Source organism: Phalaenopsis equestris, unplaced genomic scaffold, assembly GCF_001263595.1.
Source record: "Phalaenopsis equestris unplaced genomic scaffold, ASM126359v1 Scaffold000002, whole genome shotgun sequence".
NCBI lineage: Eukaryota > Viridiplantae > Streptophyta > Magnoliopsida > Asparagales > Orchidaceae > Phalaenopsis > Phalaenopsis equestris.
This window is the reverse complement of record NW_018164444.1, coordinates 35,621,986-35,643,199: the sequence shown is the minus strand read 5'-3', so window position 1 is coordinate 35,643,199 and position 21,214 is coordinate 35,621,986. Positions and strand designations below refer to the sequence as shown.

The window sequence follows — 21,214 nt, the reverse complement described above, 5'->3', positions numbered from 1 at the left end:
GGGTGGGTGGGGAGGGTGAGAAGTGTGTGAGAACTTGTTAATCTTATTTCACCGTCTCACAAATAAATGTATAGACGCAAGGAAACAATACGCGAATTATTTTCACGTAGGATAATCGAATACCTACAAATATCTTATAGAACCATAGCGTCTCACGACACTGACCAACACGCCTTATAGACAGTTGGGTAAGTCAAAACACCCCGATGCAGCCCATAAGTAGGGACGCCGACATGAAGATGCCAAAATTTCTAGTTATCTTAGACTACTAAATGTTTAAAAAAACTAAATTATTTTGACTTTGAAATTATATAAAAATAGAAATAATTGGAAACATAAATTGTGGATTAAAATTCTCAGATTCGATAGTACTTGAAAATGATCAAATAAAAATTTAAGCTTTAATGTAAATAAATCTTTATGTGATCTATGAAAATCATATATTGGGGCTAAGCTTAGGGGCTGACAAATTGACTTAAAATTGAAATATCATAAATTGAGGCTAAGCTTGATTGGGGTAGGTTTAGGGACGGGAAAATTGACTTAAATAAGAATGCATAAATTGGGGCTAAATTTAAGTATATAAATGTCTTTTTTAAATTTTAAACTATGACTTCATATGTCCAATCGCCACCAAATCCGCAATCTGATTATGCAAGCGAACTGAAGTCATTCTTTTGAAAAGTCAAAATGTGATTTTATGCAAACATTAAGATAATAATGATTTTCACTACCATATTTGCTACACATTTGTAAGAGAACAGAATGCGGTATTTCAAAAATTTAAAGTGAATTTCTCTATGCATCAATGTATTCATTCAAATTAAATAAATTTAAATAAATTCGATTCTTACATGTGTTTTTTAAAGCTATTCTTGATTCAATTCATGTTTGCCTTAAGACATGCAAATCTATTTACGATAATCAAATAAATAAAATTAAAAGCCCGCATGTGCTTCAACCAATGTAGGAAATGCTTAAACTAGGTTCGAGAATGCTGCACGATTAATATAAAACTATGTTTAAAATAGCCGTTTGAGCTCCACCAAATTGATTAATGTCTGTTGACCTCACTCTTGGTGAAGTCTATTTTCTCTCCGCTCTCAATCTTGTAGAGCCTATAATCTTGCCTTAATTGTATTAGAGACTACCATAGAGGACTAGTGGATGATTAGGGCCCGAAATTAGAACTCAAACCAAATTCTTACTCTCTTTGATTCAAAATTTACTTAGCCTTAATCATTGGCATTGAGTTGATCATTACTAGGTTGTTAAAATTAAAGGTTGAGTACCCATAGGTCTTTGACATGGCTTCGAGGTGACCCAATGAGCCTAGAGACTCGACTTCATGACTTACACCTTTTGACCCTTGGTTAACCTGAGTTGCCTTTGGTTTGGTTTAGATGGGCTTGACTCAAATTAGAATTAAAATTAAAATCAACACAAATTGAAACTTAACAAAACATACTTAACTTAAATTTGAAATATAATCAACTCAGTATAAGAAAATAAATTAAACCTATTGTGATCTCTCTGGCTCATTATATGGCTTGAAATTTTATTCCGTACATTGTATCACATTCAGAATGAATATATTCGTGATAGGGTTGGTGTAGCTCCTGTGACAGACAAAATTAGAGAAAGTCGTCTTAGATGGTTTGGTCATATTAAACGTCGACCATTAGATGATCCAATTAGGAGAGTAGATGTTTTAAATTTAACTTGTGTTAAGAAAGGCAGAGGTAGACCTAGGAAGACTTGGGCTTATTGTATTTAAATTGGAGGAGTGTACATCAAAGTTGGATAGTAACTTGACACCATTTTTATGTGGATTTGTGCACTTTAAGTTTTATGCATGAAAATTTATCTCACGTAAAAGATAACTTAAAAGCGATGTTTCACGAAATGGAACACACAAGTGCATTTGGATTGTCAAAATCATTCAAATGAGCCCGTTCATATCCAAATGAGACTCTTTTGAGGTGTGGTAGAACCATGATAATTTGGATAATAATAAGAATAGTAATCATAACCCATTAAAATATTAAAATCAAAACAAAAAAGGGAAATTAAAATCATATAACTTTAAACTAAAATTCATATTTAATCACAAATTAAAAGTTAAACCAAAATTTAACACAAATTTATCTTAATTAAAATTTTTAAAATTTAAAACCAACTTGAAATTAACATTAACATGAACTTTAAATTACATTTTAAACATACATTGAACTTAAACTAAATAAAATTAAAACTTAAACCAAAACAAACGTAAAACTAAATCTAAATTTAACATATAATCAAAATCTAATTTCATTTAATTTGAATCAATTTTAATTTTGAAACTAACATTAAATATAATTATAATGAATATAAATCACCAAACTTTTAATACAACTTAATGTTAAATTTAAATCTTAAATCCAATACAAATATAATTTAAACAACTTAACAATCCAAATTTAATGTAAGGGTCTGTTTGGGGTAGCTGTAGCTTATTGAATAATCTGCTGATAAACTGATTAAAAATAATCAGCTGATAAGCTAGGTGCGGTGACTATTACAAATTTTTATTTTTTTGGAAAAGTCAGATCGTTGCCAATAAGCTCCCACCACACCTAGATAGGTGCGGTGTGAAAATGTTGTTTTCTGCGTTTTAAAAACGCATAAGTTGCCAAAACGCAGTTTACCCAAACAGGCCAGGTGTATTTTCAAAACGCCACCGCACCAAATAAGCTGCCTCAAACGGGAATCTGCTAAACTTCAACCAAAATTTAAGTTAAACTAATTCACACTTAAACTGAAAAAAATTAATTTAATTAAAATCAAATCTAAAATAAACCAAATTTATAACTAAAAAAATATTAAAATCAAATGAAAATTTAACTACATTCCGCCCAAATCTTTTGTGTGTAATGTTTATCACCTATATTTTATGTTATTTTACAGACACACCACCTCCGTATAGTTGAAATAGTGTCGGTGTTAGACATGTAAATACAAAAGAATTGAGTGGTATGCATGCAAATACCCATCCAATTCTTCATTTGGACGCGCTAAACCCTCCTTTCCACCTCCACCGATGGATAAAAGCCAAAGGGGAAGCCCTTTGATTCCCCAACTTATATTTTTCGGCCACTCTTCTTGTTCTAAGCTGAGGGGATTGCGTGAGAGATTCCTTGCCCTCTCTTATTTTCATGAAGCTAAGACCCCCCTTCTCAAACCGAAAGCAACTAAATGTCTCTTCTCCATTCACGAAACCCTCCTTCTCTACCAACCGAAGTCACAAGAGGCCTCCTTCATTCACAAGATAGGAAGAAGAATTGTCATTCCCCAAACAACCCTAAGGAAATCCCAACTTCCCTTTGTTAATTGCGAAGAAGTTGAATCCCTCTTCCTTACCTCCTTTTCAAGCCATCGAGCTCTCTCCCTCTTGCCTTGGATTCACACGAGCTTTTGATTTCCTCTTCTCTTTTTAGCCGAAGCTCCTATGGGAGACACTTGGATTTGGCTTCTCGCAGCCCTAAATTGAGAGTAGCGAACCCGACAACCCCGTCGCAGAGGTATATCTTCTTCCAAAAGAAATTTCTGCATTGTTTTCTTTTTTACCCATAGAAGTATAAGAATATTTTATACTTCTAGGGGAAAATGAAATTTTTAGGGAAGAATGATTATACAAAACATAACAAAATTCTATTTGATCTAGCAATTTTATTTTGATGTTTGTGTTGATTTGATATTGATAGATTCATTTAGATGTTTATGCAAAGTTTTCTTGATAAGATTTTCTGCTTAAACTGATGTTATGTAAATCGTGACAAATCATATATGTGTTTGATGTTGGTAATCAGAATCTTGCGTTTATGCATAGGTTTCATAGTTGCATGCCATCTACCCGATGAAATGCTTGTGAAGAATGTAAATTTCATGTTGCTTGCATACAAATCCATAGATTGATCTTTCAGATGAGTTCATCTTGTTTGATTTCACACGTGGTGGAAAGATCTTGCATATGTATAACATCTTTCATTCAATTTACATTTTCTTTTAACTCTTTCTTTTGGCTTCAAAAGGCAAAAAAAAGATGAAGTATTTACTCACATACCACATAATGCTTATATATCTGCTGGTCTTATAAGAAATAAAAAAAAAGGAAATGTTTTAAAAAAATCGCACCAACGTGAACTTAGACGTCGTCCCCCATGGATGGTCCAAGTTAAGTTCACGATCCCTTGGCTTCCCGACCACGATCAGATTTCATTTCGTAAAGACACTAGAGAAGATTATATGAAAATTGAAACAACTTTACAACATAAAATATATGATTGTAAATGTGATAATTAACACATAAAAAAGTAGAAATACATGCTAGTAGTTCAATAAGGAACATGATGCCACTCAATTCCTAAGTATTTACAAAACTGATGATCCGATTAGGAGAGTAGATGCTTTAGATTCGACTTATGTTAAGAAAGTCAGAGGTAGACCTAGGAGGACTTGGGCACTGTATAAAAAATGATCTTAATTTATTAGAACTAAATGAAAATATGATACTAAATAGGACGCAATGGAGAAAAATGATTCAACGTAGTGGGATTAAGGCTTTATTGTTGTTGTTGTCGTTACAAAGTTGAGACTTAAAATTTTATTTTGTACATACATAACACTCAAGCCTTTAATATCACATCAAACATACCTTTCTCACCTATTTTTGTTAAAATGAAACACACGTTATGCATACATGTTTCACGACAAAGTATTTTGAATAGACATATAAAAATTTAGTTGTTAAATATATAAATGCACGAGTTATATGGTATGCATGTGAAAAAAATTGAAGTTTAAGTTTTCAATATGCTAATATATTGGAATGAAGTCATGCATATAAAGAAAAATTGAGGTTTATGTGTTTTATATGTAAATGGATAGAAATTAAGTAGTTTGCCTCCTCATAGTTTCAAGTGACAATTGATGCTAATACATTTTAAACATAGTGCATGAATCATGTGAAGTGATTCAAATATATATATATGGTGATTTCCGTCATCTCCATCGTCTCTGCTGGGGTTTCGAATGACGATTTTTGTCGTCTATGATTCAGTCACATATGATTCATAAGCGATCGAAAGAAAAGGGCTCGCATATCATCAGTCCTCAGCTTCGTTTGTCGCCTGTTTCGACGTCGAGTTCTTTGCGTCTTCTATTGGCCCGCTCTGTTTCGACGCTGAGCTTCTGCTCTTGCATCTTCACGTCTTCTCCCTCTTCTGCGGGCTCGCGTCTCCTTTCTCTTCTGTAGGCTCGCGTCTTCTGTCGGCTCGCATTTTCGAACTTGTTCGCCTATTGCGCATATGGGGCGTCATGGATGCGCTCCCTCATTCTTCAGTTGAACCTGACAAAGCCTTATTCGTCCACGTGATGGGTAATCATCTGGTGGAGTCGGCTGTTGTCTTCTCCTCAAGCTATAAAAAATGTCGTGATGATACATGTGATTGCCCTTTTGTTAAGAAGGAAAGTAGGAAATGTGGGAAAACATTACTTTTTTTCTCTGATTTAGAAATTTTAACATTGAAAGAGAAATTAAAATTCGTCCTTATTGGAAAATTTCAGTGACGGCACCCATCTATGGATTTTATTAGAAAGTTTTGATGATCTCAAACTAGTAGACAAGTGGAAAATGAGTCTTATTGATGGGAGACATGTGTTGATTCAGTTAACCATGACTAAATACTACGCTCGGGTTTTCTCTAAAAAGTATTGTAACATTGCAGAAAATTCAATGAAGTTACTCAAGTGGACTTTTGATTTTGACACAAACCTTAAACCTCTCACTGTACTAGTATGGTTTAGTTTACTTGGTCTAAAGCTGCATTTTTTTAGTCATCAGGTTTTTTACTCTATTAAGGTCATTCTTGGGGATCCTATAAAGCTTGATCTACCCACCTTCAATATAATCAGACCTTGTGTTGTCAGAATATTTGTGGAACGGGATATCACTTTACATGATATTGCAGAAGTTTGGCTGGGCACACACATAATGGATATTAACAACAAATTGTCATGGAGCATAGACCTTTCTATTGTACACACTGTAAGATGTTTGGGCATACCTTTGACAAATGTCGCAGGCTCCATCGTAACTTGAAATCTATAGCTCAAGCTAGTAAGGATAGGTCTAAACCCACTGTTTTGGACACATCGACCCCACCTGTGGAGGAAATTAACACAAGACATGAATTTGTGACTGATTTAATTACCCCTAGGGATTCCCTGACAATACCGTTTCTATTTCTGCGATTGATATGTTGTCGGATGACTCTGCTGGGCAACCCACACCTTCAAACATTATTGAAAACAATACTGAAGGATCCTTGCCTTTAAAGGAAAATGTTCGGACCGATAATCAGGAGAGCCTTGCAGCTCCTCATCTTTAGGAAGTATCTGGTGCAGAGGCGACAATTCATACTTTACATACACTAGAACCTAATATGGTTACAACGGTTGACAATCCTTTTAATACAGTTCTACCTCCTCATCTAAACTAGCAAGTTGTTACTATTAGTCAGGCGCAAGGGATTCATCAACTTACACATGCCAGACAATCTGTTGACCAGCATACTAATCAGATGAGTCAGTTTTCGGACGATGAATGACAGGTTTACACATCTAGGAGGAAGAATAAGAATGTTGATCTACTTGAGCTCGGTAATCTAATGGATGATACATTGGTTACTTCGGGTAATGACACACAACTCACCAATTTGTTAGCTGACTTCTTCCTAGAGCTAGAGGCAGAGGCATGACCAAATTAGGTCGCCCCTAACTTTTTGTGTGTTTTGGTGGTTTTGGTATTTTTTGTTATTAAATGTATCTTTACTTTTTGTGTGTGTGTTGTGCCGTGTGGGTAGGGTACCTTTCTGATCCCACTCATACAACCTATCTTTATATATATATATATATATATATAACGCACAAAAGAAGCTTCAATGCAAATTTTAAAGTGTATTGCTTCAACTTAAAATAAATTAATAACATGTCGATTGTTGACTAAGACTCTCTCATAAAGTCTTTTAACATGTTCAAGTTGAACACACGAGACTTAAACGTGTAAATAGAATTACACATTCATAAATATTTATGTCAATACTTGGAGTGAATCAAGGAAGATCTTACACAAAGATCCAATTACAAAAGCATCGCATAAACATATAAATGCAATCATTGAAAGCAAATTCATATTCAACATTCTATAATTTATAAAATGATTCACGCAAAATGTCATTCTATTGAACACATTCATGATAAAGAAGTGTTAGAAACATGAATTTTCTTGGGATAAACATATATTTTTGAGAGGTGAGAAAGTCTAATGCTTGGCGTACTCAATTTGAAGTGGCTTTGTGAGGACAGTCCGGATCCTTTTTTGTTATGGCTTTAGTTCGGCTTTCAATTTCTTCTATGCAAAGTAGAAGAGAAGCAGGAGATTCTCACGAGCCCTTGAGATGTTGATCAAGATCGAATTCACCTAGTAAGACTCAAAAAAATTTATATGAGAACTGGATTTTACAAGGTCATAAAAATGCATGTAATGCACAAAAATTAAGGCAATCGGTTTGAAACACGTGCAAATCTTTGTGATTTATAAGATTAGTTAATGAAAATATTCAAAACTCATTTCATTCATTATACTAAAAGTGTAGATGATTATGCAAATTCAAAACATCTAGAGACATTTAAGAGCAAATGAATAAAGCTTGGCATTCAATAAAATATGCAACATATATGTCATAGTTTTCATATAAATGATTTATGTAGATCACACAAAATTTTATTTATATCAAGGACATGTAGATTAATGCAACAAGTCTATCAAAGTATATGATATACTCAACTGAATGATATCTAAAAAAGAAACTTAAAAGTTTTGAATAATCAATCAAAATTATACTTTTTATAAATAGCTTTCAAGTTGAACTGGGATGACACGTAGCATATGTGCACAGATACATAGTAATTTAAGTTGAGAAATGAGATTCAATATTTTTCTGAACACATCAAATTCCAAGCATGTATGACTAAGCATTATTTTATGAATGTCAGTTCAACGCTATAAGTATGAATTTGGTCTAAATGTAAATAAATATGAATGTGTGCATATTTACAAATCAATTTCAGCATTTATCAAATGTTTGCTAGAGATACATTCTTCAAGATAAAACATGATATCCCAATCATGCATAGATAAAGTGGTATGTATGTAAATTTTGAAGTTTATGTGTTAGATAATTTAAATGGATAAAAATTGGGTGGTATGTACGTAGATGCCTCACCTTTGTTTGCCTTTTGAAGGCAACATAGAGGTTGATGAAAGGAAGCATAATCCATAGAATGAATGATATACATACATTTATACTCCTACCACACAAGTCTTATGCTTTTACATATATAAAACATTTATTTTAATGTTCAGAACTTTTATGTCAGCATCAAAAATATTATATAAATGATTTTTTGACAAGTTAAATACTTATGTTCAAGGAAAATTAAAGTGGCATAAATATAAGAATTAACGTCGAGATGTGAGATTTGGAAGTGCATAAGCATTGTGTGGTATGTGAGTATATGGTTCATCCTTTGTTTGCCCTTTGAAGGCAATTGAGATAGTTGAAAGAAAATGTAAATTGAATGAAAGATTATATTCGTATGCACAATCTTTCCAACCTGTGTGAAATCAGACAAGAAGAATTCACCTGAAAAATCAATCTATGGATTGTATATGAGCAACATGTAATGAACATTCTTCACAAGCATTTCATCAAAATGATGACATGCGACTGAGAAACTTAATGTTAAAATGCAAGATATAAATTACCAGCATCAAACACATATATGATTTATCATGATTTATGCAACAACCGCTTATGCAGAAAACCTCATCACAAAAATTTTGCATAAATATATAAATGAATCTATCAATATCAAATTAAGACAACTGTCAAAATAAAACTGCTATATCAAATGAAATTTGTCATGTTTTGTACAACTATTCTTCCCCACACATTTCATTTTGTTATAAGTATAAAAAAATTACATACATCTATAGGTAAAAGAAAACATATGTAGAAGTCTTTCTTAGGAAAATATATATCTTGTGAAGCGGCTATCGTATTCGCTGCTCTCAATTTACGGCTGGAGGAAGTCAATTCCGAGTGTCTCCCTTAGGTATTTCGGTCAAGAGGAAAAGAAACCGAAAAATTGTGTGAATCCAAGGCAAGAGGGGGAGAGCTAGAGAGACCACGATATATTTGGGTCCTTTTTTTTTAATTTAGATCATAATTCAAATTTAAATTTGTTTAATTCTGTTTCAATTTGTGTTGATTTCAATTATAATTTTAATTTGAGCTAAATCCATTTAAGACAACTTAAGCCCTAAGCCAGGCCAATGTTATTTTGGGTTAACCAAGGGTTGAAAAGTATAAGTCATGCAGTCAATTCTCAAGACTCACTGGGTCACCTAGAAGTCATGTCAAAGGCTTATGAGTACTCTACCTCTTATTTTAAATACCTAACCTTGGTCAACTCAATGTGAAAGTATGGCCTAAGTATTAAGGCTAATCATAATTTAAATCAATGAGAGCAAGAATTTGATTTGAGCTCTAATTTTAGGTTCCAACCATCCACTAGTCTTCTTGGTGTAGCCTCTAAGGAAGTTCAAAGGCTAAATCCTAGACTCTAGTGGGAGAGGAGAGAAGATAGACCCCATCAAAAGTGAGGTCAACAATGCCTAAACTCGAATGATTTTAGAATGTTGCGCGGGTTAAAGTTAAACTTGCACCCAAATAGTTTTGTGCCTGTAAGCATGCAAACTTCTTTTGAAAAGAATCAATGATTATTTTAAAATTAAATAGCTCTTATATTTTAAAGATCAAATCTAAGATAATTAAATTATGAATGCTTTCAAATAGGTGGATGAGTGGCTTGACTCTTAGAGAAAAATGCGAAATGATTATATCCATGAGAGGGTTGGTATAACTCCAATGGCAGAAATGATTGGATGGAGTCTTCTTAGATGGTTTGAGCACATTAAATGTTGACCATCTTATGACCCGGTTAGGAGAGTAGATATTTTAGATTCGACTTATGTTAAGAAAGGTGGAGGTAGACTTAAAAAAACTTGGGTATGTTGTATAAGAATGTTCTTATTTTATTAAAATTAAATGAAATATCACACTCAATAGGACACAATAGAGAAACAAGATTCATTTAGTCGACCCTACTTAGATTGTTGAGTTGATAGAAGGTTCAACCGAAGAGGTGTACTTTCAAAGTAAAGTTTAAAGCAATTTGAATAAGTTTAAATTTTATAAATAGCTCTTCGGCTCCCGAGTGCATTCCATAGACTATTGAAACACTGGTTGACACGATGCCACCTCTCCCTCGCACTACCAGAGACAATAATGTTCCTGTTCTTTCGACTGATGTATTAGTAGATGGTTTACTTGGGAATCGTACAGTCTCTATCATGTTGAAAACAATACTGCAAGATTCTTACCTCCGAAGGATATTCTTTGCTCCGATAATCAGGATAGTATCACAGCTCCACATCCTCAAGAAGCATCAGGTGCTGAGGAGACATGTTTGCCATCTTTTCAGAATGAGAATGTTGTTACTGTTAGTCAAGAGCTGGGGGCTCATCCTCTTCTACATGCTCGACAATATGTTGACCACACTAATCAGATGAGCCAGTCTTCGGATAAGGAATGACATGTATACACATCTAGGAAGAAAAAGAAGAATGGAGGCACACCCCAGCTTGGGAACTTAATGGATGATACTTTAGTAACTTCGGGTAATGACACGACACTCAGCAATTTGTTAGTTGGCTCTGCTCCTAGAACCAAAGGCAGAGGCAGGACCAAGCTGGCTCGTCTCTAGCAACTTTTTTTCTACGAGTTTTGAATTTTAGAGTTTTATTTATGTCTTATCCTTTTTAGGATGCTAGTGTCTGTGAATCGTATGGGTAGGGCGCCTTTATTGGGTCCTCTCATACAACATTTATGTATCTTTTTCAATTTAATAAAATCAATTTTAATAAAATTAGCCCTTGGGCTTTAATATATATATATAAATATATATTTCCTTCATCGCGCTTCGCCAGCCCCAAATTTTATCTGCGTCGACTTCTTCTGCTTTAACTTCCACCTGCTTTGGTCCTCGACTTTGCGACCTCGTTTGTCTCGACGACTTTGATTTTTCGTCTTCATTGACATCGTCTGTCTGTTTTCCTTGTGTTTCGACTGTTTCAACTGTTCCCTTTTGTTTCTGTTCTCTGCTGCCCTGTTTTGTTGGCTTCGGCTTTTGTCCTAAACTCGCACCTTCGTGTGGCCCCGGACCAAACGTATGCTACTGCACTTGCAGGTAATCACGCCTTAGTTTCAGAGCCTGGTTTTGGTATCGGTAAGTCCTGCAATATTCCACAAACCTTCCACGAGGCTCTTGAAGGTAGTGGTGATTACACTTTCATTAAAAAACTTGGTAAAGATTGGTAAAAACAATGGGAAACCTGCGCTTTTTGTCTCAAAGGTTTAAATCAGTATTCTTGCGTTTTCTTGACATTTTGCTCTAGTGGGGAAATTTTTTTATGGTCACCCAAAACTTGAGATTATTCAGAAAGATTTTGATGCTATGAAGTTATTGGATAGTTAGAATATTGACTTACTTGACGACCGACATATACTCAGTTATCTTATGATGCAGACTATACTCTTATTTTTTCTCATAAGGTAATCAAGATTGACAACCATTTTATGAAAATCCTGAAGTGGACTGTCGATTTTGATTTAAAAGCGGAGTCCCCTATCATTTCTGTTTGGATAAAGTTTCCGAAGTTAAAACTACATCTGTTCAACTTGGAAATTCTCTACTCCTTAGCAACTGCTTACGGTAAGTCTCTCAAGATTGATAGTCGTATGTTTGCTGTCACCAGACCCTTTGTGACTTGTGTTAGTTGAAAGAGATATCACCCAACCAGTTCCGGATGAGGTATGGATTAGAATCACTCACAACGGGTATTGGCAAAAGGTTGAAATAAAACCATACTTTCTTTATTGCTCTCGTTGTAGTATGTTTGTCCACAATTCTATTATTTGCTATCGCTTGCATTCTCATGTAAGACTAGATATTGCTAAAGATCAACAACTTGATCAAAAATCTATTCATTCTGAATTGGGGGTGGACGTCTTGCCACCTACCATCCCTGCTGAGTAGGTGCAACCCGACCCTCTTTCCAACACCGCATATACATCTGCTCATCTGATTGACACTGTTCCTGATGAAGAACATCATACCCAAGTTGTTCTACCCCTAGATGCTGTTGCTTTTGAACATTATTCCAACTGCTGGTTTAGAGCGTGGTACTTTGGAGTCCCATTAAACATCTCCCCATACTACAAGTGTTGATCCAAACGTGTCTATACCACTCATTTTTATTGAAGAAGACTCACATGCCAAGACACTTGAGGTGCTCCTTTGATCTAATAAAGGATCAGCTGGTACAACAAGTAGTTGCTTTCAATATTCAACAACCCACACATGTCCAACACACTTTTGACCAATCCACTGATCAGATGAGTCAGTCTTTGGATGAGGAATGACAGGTCTATTTCAGGAGGAAGAAGAAAAATGTAGGCCGACTCAAGCTAATGAACTTATTGGACGATACATTGGTTACTACTGATAATGACACTCATCTTACCAATTTGTTAGTTGGCTCCTTTCCTAGAACTAGAGGCAGAGTCAGGGCAAAATTGGGTCGCTCTCTATCTACCTGATAATACGTGTTTTGACACTTTTGGTTTTTGATCTTTCATGTATTTTTCCTTATTTTTTTTCTATTTTTTTCTTTTTTTTGGAGTCATTTGCATGTGGTGTTTATCGTGTGGGTAGGGTGTCATGTTTGGGGCCCTCTCATACAATTTATTTATATTTCTTCTTTCTTTTTAATATATTAGCCCTTGGCCTTTCTAAATATATATATATATTTTTTAGAAAGCCCAAAAACTAATATATTAAAAAAAAATACTATTTGCTATCGCTTGCATTCTCATCTAAGACTAGATATTGCTAAAGATCAACAACTTGATCAAAAATCTATTCATTCTGAATTGGGGGTGGACGTCTTGCCACCTACCATCCCTGCTGAGTAGGTGCAACCCGACCCTCTTTCCAACACCGCATATACATCTGCTCATCTGATTGACACTGTTCCTGATGAAGAACATCATACCCAAGTTGTTCTACCCCTATATGCTGCTGCTTTTGAACATTATTCCAACTGCTGGTTTAGAGCGTGGTACTTTGGAGTCCCATTAAACATCTCCCCATACTACAAGTGTTGATCCAAACGTGTCTATACCACTCATTTTTATTGAAGAAGACTCACATGCCAAGACACTTGAGGTGCTCCTTTGATCTAATAAAGGATCAGCTGGTACAACAAGTAGTTGCTTTCAATATTCAACAACCCACACATGTCCAACACACTTTTGACCCATCCACTGATCAGATGAGTCAGTCTTTGGATGAGGAATGACATGTCTATTTCAGGAGGAAGAAGAAAAATGGAGGCCGACTCAAGCTAATGAACTTATTGGACGATACATTGGTTACTACTGATAATGACACTCATCTTACCAATTTGTTAGTTGGCTCCTTTCCTAGAACTAGAGGCAGAGTCAGGGCAAAATTGGGTCGCTCTCTATCTACCTGATAATACGTGTTTTGACACTTTTGGTTTTTGATCTTTCATGTATTTTTCCTTATTTTTTTTCTATTTTTTCTTTTTTTTGGAGTCATTTGCATGTGGTGTTTACCGTGTGGGTAGGGTGTCATGTTTGGGGCCCTCTCATACAATTTATTTATATTTCTTCTTTCTTTTTAATATATTAGCCCTTGGCCTTTCTAAATATATATATATATTTTTTAGAAAGCCCAAAAACTAATATATTAAAAAAAAATGATACATATAGATTGTGTGGAAGGGCCCAACCATGACACCCTTCCCCCACAATAACCATCACATACAAATGATTTGAAAAAAAGAGAAAATACAGAAAAAAAATAAAAAATGTCAAAAAACGTAGTATCGGGTAGCTAGAGAAGAACCCAATTTTGTTTTGCCTCTACCTCTAGTTCTAGGAAAGAAGCCAGCTAATAAATTGGTAAGATGAGTGACATTGTCAGTAGTGACCAAAGTATCATCCAATAAGTTTCCAAGCTCGAATCGGCCTCCAGTCTTGTTTTTACTCCTGGAATAGACCTGCCATTACTCATCCGAAGATTGACTCGTCTGATCAGTAGATTGATTAAAGTGTGTCGGACATGTGTAGGATGTTGAACATTAGAAATAACTGTTTGTTGTACCAACTGATCTTTAATTGAATCAAAGAAACACTCTCGTATGTCTTGACATGTAAGCGAGTCTTCTTCAATAATAGTGAGTGATATAAACACTTTTGGATCTGTACCTGTAGTATAATGTTCTTCATCAAGAACTGCAATGTTAGATAGAGGATTGGTTTGCACCTTCTTAGCAGGGATGGTAGGTGGCTGATCTTTAGCGATATTCAAATTATGTTATGTTGTAGCTTTCTCTCCAGATGAAACAGATATGTTCAGAGTAGTGGGATTAGATCCATCATCATTCACTTGATCTTTAGATTTCAAATTAGGATGAAACTTATGACATTTATCAAGTGTATGTCCAAACATCTTACAATGAAAACAGTAAGACAGTCTATGCTCTATGACGATTTGTTGTCAATATTCATTATGAGTTGTGCCCAACCAGACTTCAGTAACATCAGGTAAAGTAATATCTCTTTCCACAAGTGTTCTGACCACAGAAGGTCTGGTTAGGTTGAAAGTCGGTAGATCTAGCTTCATAGAGTCCTCAAATATAACCCCAATAGAGTAAAGAACCTGATGATGAAAAAAGTGCAACTTGAAACCTAGTAGTTGAACCATATCGGTACAGTATGAGGTTTATGCTTGGGGTCAAAATCAGGAGACCACTTGAGTAGCTTCATTGATTTACCAGCAATGTTGAGATATTTTTTTGAGAAAATTCGAGTGTAGTCTTCGGTCACGATTAATTGAATCAATACATGTCTCTTATCCATGAGCCTCACTTTTCACTTTCCTGCTAATTTGAGATCATCAAAACTTTTTCTGACCATAGGTGGGTGGCCCCTCTTAAATTTTCCAATAAGAACAAACTTGAATTTGTGAGTCAGGGTTGAAATTTCTAACTTCGAGAAAAAGAGTGTTGTTTTCCCACTTTTCCTGTTTGCATTCTTAATAAATTGATAGTCACCTGTACCATCACGATATTCCTCATAATAAGAACAACCTTCGTCTCCACCTGAGGATTGCCCACCACTTGGGCAAATGAGGTTTTGTCGTTCAACCGAAGAAGAAGGAAGCTCCATCACAACAATTAGAAGCCCTGGCAAGTCGGTCAGAGGGCAGGAATGACGAGCCGAATACGGTCAGGAACCGAAGAGACCAAACACTCGGTGTTGTCGAGCTGAGTCGAGAAGGAAGACGAAGGAGGAAGACGAGCACCCAACCCCTTCTCTTTATCTGTGAGTAATCGAGGAAGATGAAGAAGGAAGATGAACCCGGGACCCCTTCCCGTCTTCCGTGAGATGTGAATCGGCGAAATCGAACAATGGCGACGCAGCAGATGCAAACTCTGTCAGCTTCGAATGTCGCAGACGTGAGCCGCAGTCGACGTCGAAGCAGCGCGTGCCGTCGATGCCAGAGAAGAAATGCGAGGAAAGGAAATGATCTTATGCGATAAGGGTGGCCAGAGGCTATTATACGAGTCCCAGTCATCCCTCATGCGCCTTGGCCATGGCCAGAGGCTATTATATGAGTCTCAGTCATCCCTCATGCGCCTAAGAATTTGAGTACGACACTCTACACTCGGGGGAGGATCGAACCCCAGACCAGAGGAAACTTACAACCGACAAACAAATGCCCGAACAATTGATCTGAGTACGCGGCACATATATATATATATATATATATATATATGATATATATATATATATAGATGAACCCTATCCTCTATAAGCAGAATGATATTGATATGGCTTTGTTGATAGAAGATTTCAACCGGAGGGGTTTATTTTCAAAATCAAGTTTCAACAAATATCTAAATAAGATCAATTTCTGAACTCGATCCTTCGTAAGTCGGGCAGAGTTGGCAAGGTTAAAATTCAGTCTTATGTTAATCATAAACCTGATTCTTTAATAGCAAGCAAGATGAATTGATTCAAATATTGACCACATCAGTTGACATGGTTCATGGATATTTTTTGTTCTCTCAGTTAATTGATTGTTTTAATTTTCTCAACATCATTTATCATCCGTGGAGTTAAAAATCCCCAAAAATATTAGGTATGAAATAATAAAATTAAATCTTATAAATTCATACATAAACCACGCAATGAATATGCTGTTGATAAAAAAATAGAAAAATTCCTTAAATAAAAACTACCTGATAAGCTCTGAATATCAACTTAGATTTTCTAAGTTCAAATTAATAGATAAATTGAAATATATTGCGTCGGAGTTGAAAATAAAAGGTAACAGGTTTTTTTGTGTAGGCCAATGTGAAAATCTTAAAGTCCAATGGAAATTATTCAATAATCTCATTAGGCATATCTTATTATGGCAAATAAACCAAATTTATGAGCTATTTAGGTTGATCAGATTTGACCACCCGCATGGAGTCACCTTGGCAGAGCAGCTTATAAAGTTATTTAAGCAAAATCAGCCACAAGGGGCAGAAGAGCTCAACTAAAAGTATGCTTGCTTAACTGAACCATGGAGATATCTTAAACTCCTATTCACCTCGTAAGTTTGTCCATTAGTCATTAGAGGAAAAACAGAAAGCTTTGACAAAATCCTTCAAAAGCTGTTCATGTAGCTAACATATTGAAGATACTATCGTCTTAGGGAGATCATTCATGTTAAACATTTATTAAAAAATAGCTTATGGAATGTGAGGCATCAACTATCTTATGGCAAGGAATTAAGTCTGCCGTCTTAGAGAAGTTCTAGTTCATGCTATTATTGTTTTCAAGGAGAGTGTATGAAGTGAAGATGAGCGTGTGATTGCTTGCGTGTTTTCCTTTTGAAAGTTGACATGTTGACTTGGAACCATAATGTCAGCAACTTCACACTAAAGGCTCAGTTGTAAAATTCATTAAATTATAAGTATAATGAATCACGCATAGAAATTTATACGGGTAATTAGCGGTCGTAAAATTTGACTTGAATTGATAAAAATAGCAGATCATGTAGAAACACTTGAAAAGCACCCCGTCGTGTGTGACAATGTGAAATGACTACCATGGAATCAATACAACTCGAGACTAAATTGTAAACCTAATATTTGCTTGTCTCCTCGCGTGATCACTCAAATTAAAACAAGATGGATGGATTGAATGGATGATGTTATTGGCCTTATAAACTTTTAAGTTATAAACTTGAAGATTCAAGATGAAATATTTCATTATCAATGCTGGTTGATAATTTATGAAGAAATTTGATTCATTTCTTTCCGGGTGCCAAAAAAAAAAAATGTTAAAGCTGTAAATTGTAAGTTATTTCTGTACATATCTTTACTGGCTTTATGCTATACCATGAAATATGAATTGATTCATCAAGATTGATGGATTTCATAATGTTCTTTTTGACATAATTATTTTCCATGTTCAAATCTTTAGGTACGTTTCATGCGTTGTGGGTTGTCCAGTTGAAGGAGTAGTTCCCCCCTGTAAGGTTGCTTACGTGGCAAAAGAACTCTATGAAATGGGCTGCTCTGAAATCTCCCTTGGTGATACAATTGGTGTTGGTACTCCAGGTGCGCAAATTGTCTTATTTTACATATTTATAATTGAATATATACTCTTGCTTATGGCAAACTAACCTGAAGAATCTTTTTTGAAAGAATTCATCGAAAGTTCTTGAGTTGATTTTCATTTAGTGCTTAGTCTCATCTTCTTCAATTAACTCATATTCATTTTCCGAGTAAGATATTTATTTTTCAACCATCTCATTTCCCATATTATCTTCCATCAATCTAATTATATTGTAGTTTCTTGTAATTGGAAAATTAGATTTAGTTAATGCCGCACTTATACTGAATTCTTTCAATCTTTTTATTATATTCTAACATTAGATTATTGAAAATTTTTATCTGATTATTAGTAGGCATTTATTAATAACAACATACAAGTAATAACCCTTTTCTTGGAAATAACTAGAAAAGGAGGGAGGGGTGGTGGGAATGGGTGGATAATGGCACATGTGAGAAGTTAGAATTTGAAATTTGCTTAGGATAAAAATCATTGCTAATTAGTCATAAAACTAGAAAAATAAATGAAGGCCAATTTAAGGAATGTTAATGAATTCTCCTTATTATTTAACCTGAAAGTGGCTACCACCTAGTTGGGTTTAGTATTTTAAAAGGCATTTTTAGGGATTGCCACCAACTGGGGCAGAGTAAAGCATCTTAGGGCAGTCAGTAGCGGCGTTTGGCCCCACAAGCTTAAGCCATCGCCTTAGAAATTTTGGCTTGATGCCTTATTAGTGTGGTGTCAATTTCATGATATATGTTAAACTATATTATATTAAATTATAAATTTATTTTTAACATTCTATAATTTTTTTTTCCAATCTATTTAAACATAGGAATGAATAAAATACAATAAAAAAAATCTTATAAGCTTTTCAGAGTTTTCCTATCAAACCTGCTTTCTCTCCTACAAGCTTAAAGAAATATCAACACCCTAATCCCACCTTGCCTTATATCGCTTCTCATTTATTTACAATCTCTGCTTGCTTTCCCAATAATCCTTGCTGTTTGGAGACCAAATAATTTAGTCTTTGCTATTGTTTGCCTCAAGAGATAGGCCCTATTTTTCAAGGGGGTGCACTTGGCCTAGTTAAGAGGTGCTATACTCTCTCCCAAAAATCTATACAATCTCATGCTATATAAGGAGTTGATTAGGTGGACTTTTGAATTCTCTTTCCATGTAAAAGTGAATGAGATTCTCAAATTTGATTGTTCCGCCTATAAAATTGTGGTCTAAATGAATTAATATAGATTTATTTTATTTTATTTTATTTTATTATTAGTATAGTGTTACTCCTTGTGGATAATTGCGGATGAGGGAGCATCTGTGATTTTTGTGGCCTTTTTAGGGCTTAGAGTGTGACTTCTAGCTTTGGCAAAGATAATATAATAATTACACTCAAATATTGCTATTTATAAAAGTATCATTCATATGATTTTTTGGACTATCAAACTGCTGTATTTATGCATGTCATGATCAAATCATTGAGAAATTGATAAAAATGAAAATTATGGTTTGAGGTTTTATTGTGAATTTTGATATTTAGGCGAAAATTTGAAAAATGGATGAAAAGTGGTTCTAGGTTTGTAAATAGCTATGTTTTTGTTTGCTATGTATGTAATTGCCCCTAATAAAAAAATTAATCGATGCTATAATTATCCCAACTTGATTTAAAAAATATTTCAAATTAGAATAGTGAAATCGTGGAACCCAGTCAATTAGCTAGAGTTAAATAATGATTGTTTAATATGGGTAAAGCTTCTATGAAAGAAACCTCAATTTTTTAGCACTTCAGTCTACTGGTTGAAAGTGCCTTCAATCGCACGGCTAACAGATGGTGAACTTGTATACGTTTAATCCATATTGAAGGATAATTCTTTGGATCAATACAATGATGCCTAGACTATTAAATAGCTTCTTCTTTTTAAGGAGTCTTCATGAATCTTCATTTAGCTGAACCCAACCATCTCAGAACAATATTTTTGGATCAGATTTATTTTTTCAATTTTGTTTTAGTATTATTATTTCCTTTTGATACTTTGTTTTCGTCTCTTAATCCATGATGTGATCCAGGTTCTGTTATTCCAATGCTTCAAGCTGTGGCCTCTGTTGTCCCTGTTGAGAAGCTAGCTGTTCATTTCCACGATACATATGGTCAATCTCTTTCAAATATTCTAGTGTCTCTTCAAGTAAGTAGCCTTTGCTGAATTTAGTAAATCTTGTTAGGATTAAAACCTGCAAACAACTTACCATGACAGCTATTAAACTTTAGGAAGATTTACATATGTATCCCTCAATTCCCATGATTTTAATATCTAACACCTAAATTTCAATTTTTACAAACATGCCACCTTCCCTTTGCATGACAAGGTGTATTCAACTTTTTAAAAAGTTAAAATGGTTCTATTTTTGATGTGATATGAAAGGTTTGGGTGGTTTAAATGTGAGATATATAAATACATAGGGATTGGGTGGTATGCATCAACTATTTTTCCATTTGTTTCATGATTTAAGCTGTGTGAATCTTGGATTTAACCAATAATGAGGATGAAATTGAATTTTTATCAAAATAATAGAATGTAAAAATGCCGAAACTTCCTTTTGGAAGATCTAAAGCTAAATCATACTTAAATCCCGTGTCTTAAATACATAAGCATCAAGCTTTCACAGAAATAATTTTATTTCTCTGGTATTTTCAGATGGGCATTAGTACTGTGGACTCATCTGTTGCTGGGCTTGGTGGGTGCCCATATGCGAAGGGTGCCTCTGGCAACGTCGCCACCGAGGATGTTGTCTACATGCTCAATGGGCTTGGAATTAAGACTAATGTCGATCTCGGGAAACTTTTAGCCGCTGGGGACTTCATTTGCAAGCACTTGGGGCGCCAATCTGGATCTAAAGCCGCGGTTGCGCTCAGCAGAGTCACAGCTAATGCTTCAAAATTGTAACATGGAATGATCAGAAATTTTCTCCAAATAATTTTCGTTCTAATAAACTATTAATAAGCTGTCTACAACTGGTAGCCTAGTGGTTGGAACCATAGTGAAGCATCCCAAGGGCCCAGGTTGAGTGCTCGATCTGTCCGCGCGCGCGCACACATTAATAAACCAAGAATGCTGATTGATTTCCTTGATTCAAGTACTGAAAGCACTTTGCTGTGTGCAGTTGGTCTTCTTGTTATCAGGCAGACAAAATTAGGTCCGTAGTGTATTATACCACATCATAATCTTATGGCAGATACCATCTCTTCAACTTTCAGTTGTTAATGTATCCATTTTTGAGTCATA

The 21,214-nt window shown here is 34.9% G+C and overlaps 1 protein-coding gene across 2 annotated transcripts in view; it reads left to right on the top strand.

Moving 5' to 3' along the window:
- The window catches only part of LOC110023367 (hydroxymethylglutaryl-CoA lyase, mitochondrial-like), an 81,572-nt gene extending 60,358 nt beyond the window's left edge, over positions 1–21,214 (top strand). For both annotated transcript variants that reach the window (XM_020722753.1, XM_020722762.1), the window contains exons 7-9: positions 17,796–17,932; positions 20,001–20,116; positions 20,627–21,214. In XM_020722753.1, coding sequence (XP_020578412.1) covers positions 17,796–17,932; positions 20,001–20,116; positions 20,627–20,875 — 502 coding nt within the window. In that variant the 3' untranslated portion in view covers positions 20,876–21,214. The remainder of the gene's footprint in view (positions 1–17,795; positions 17,933–20,000; positions 20,117–20,626) is intronic.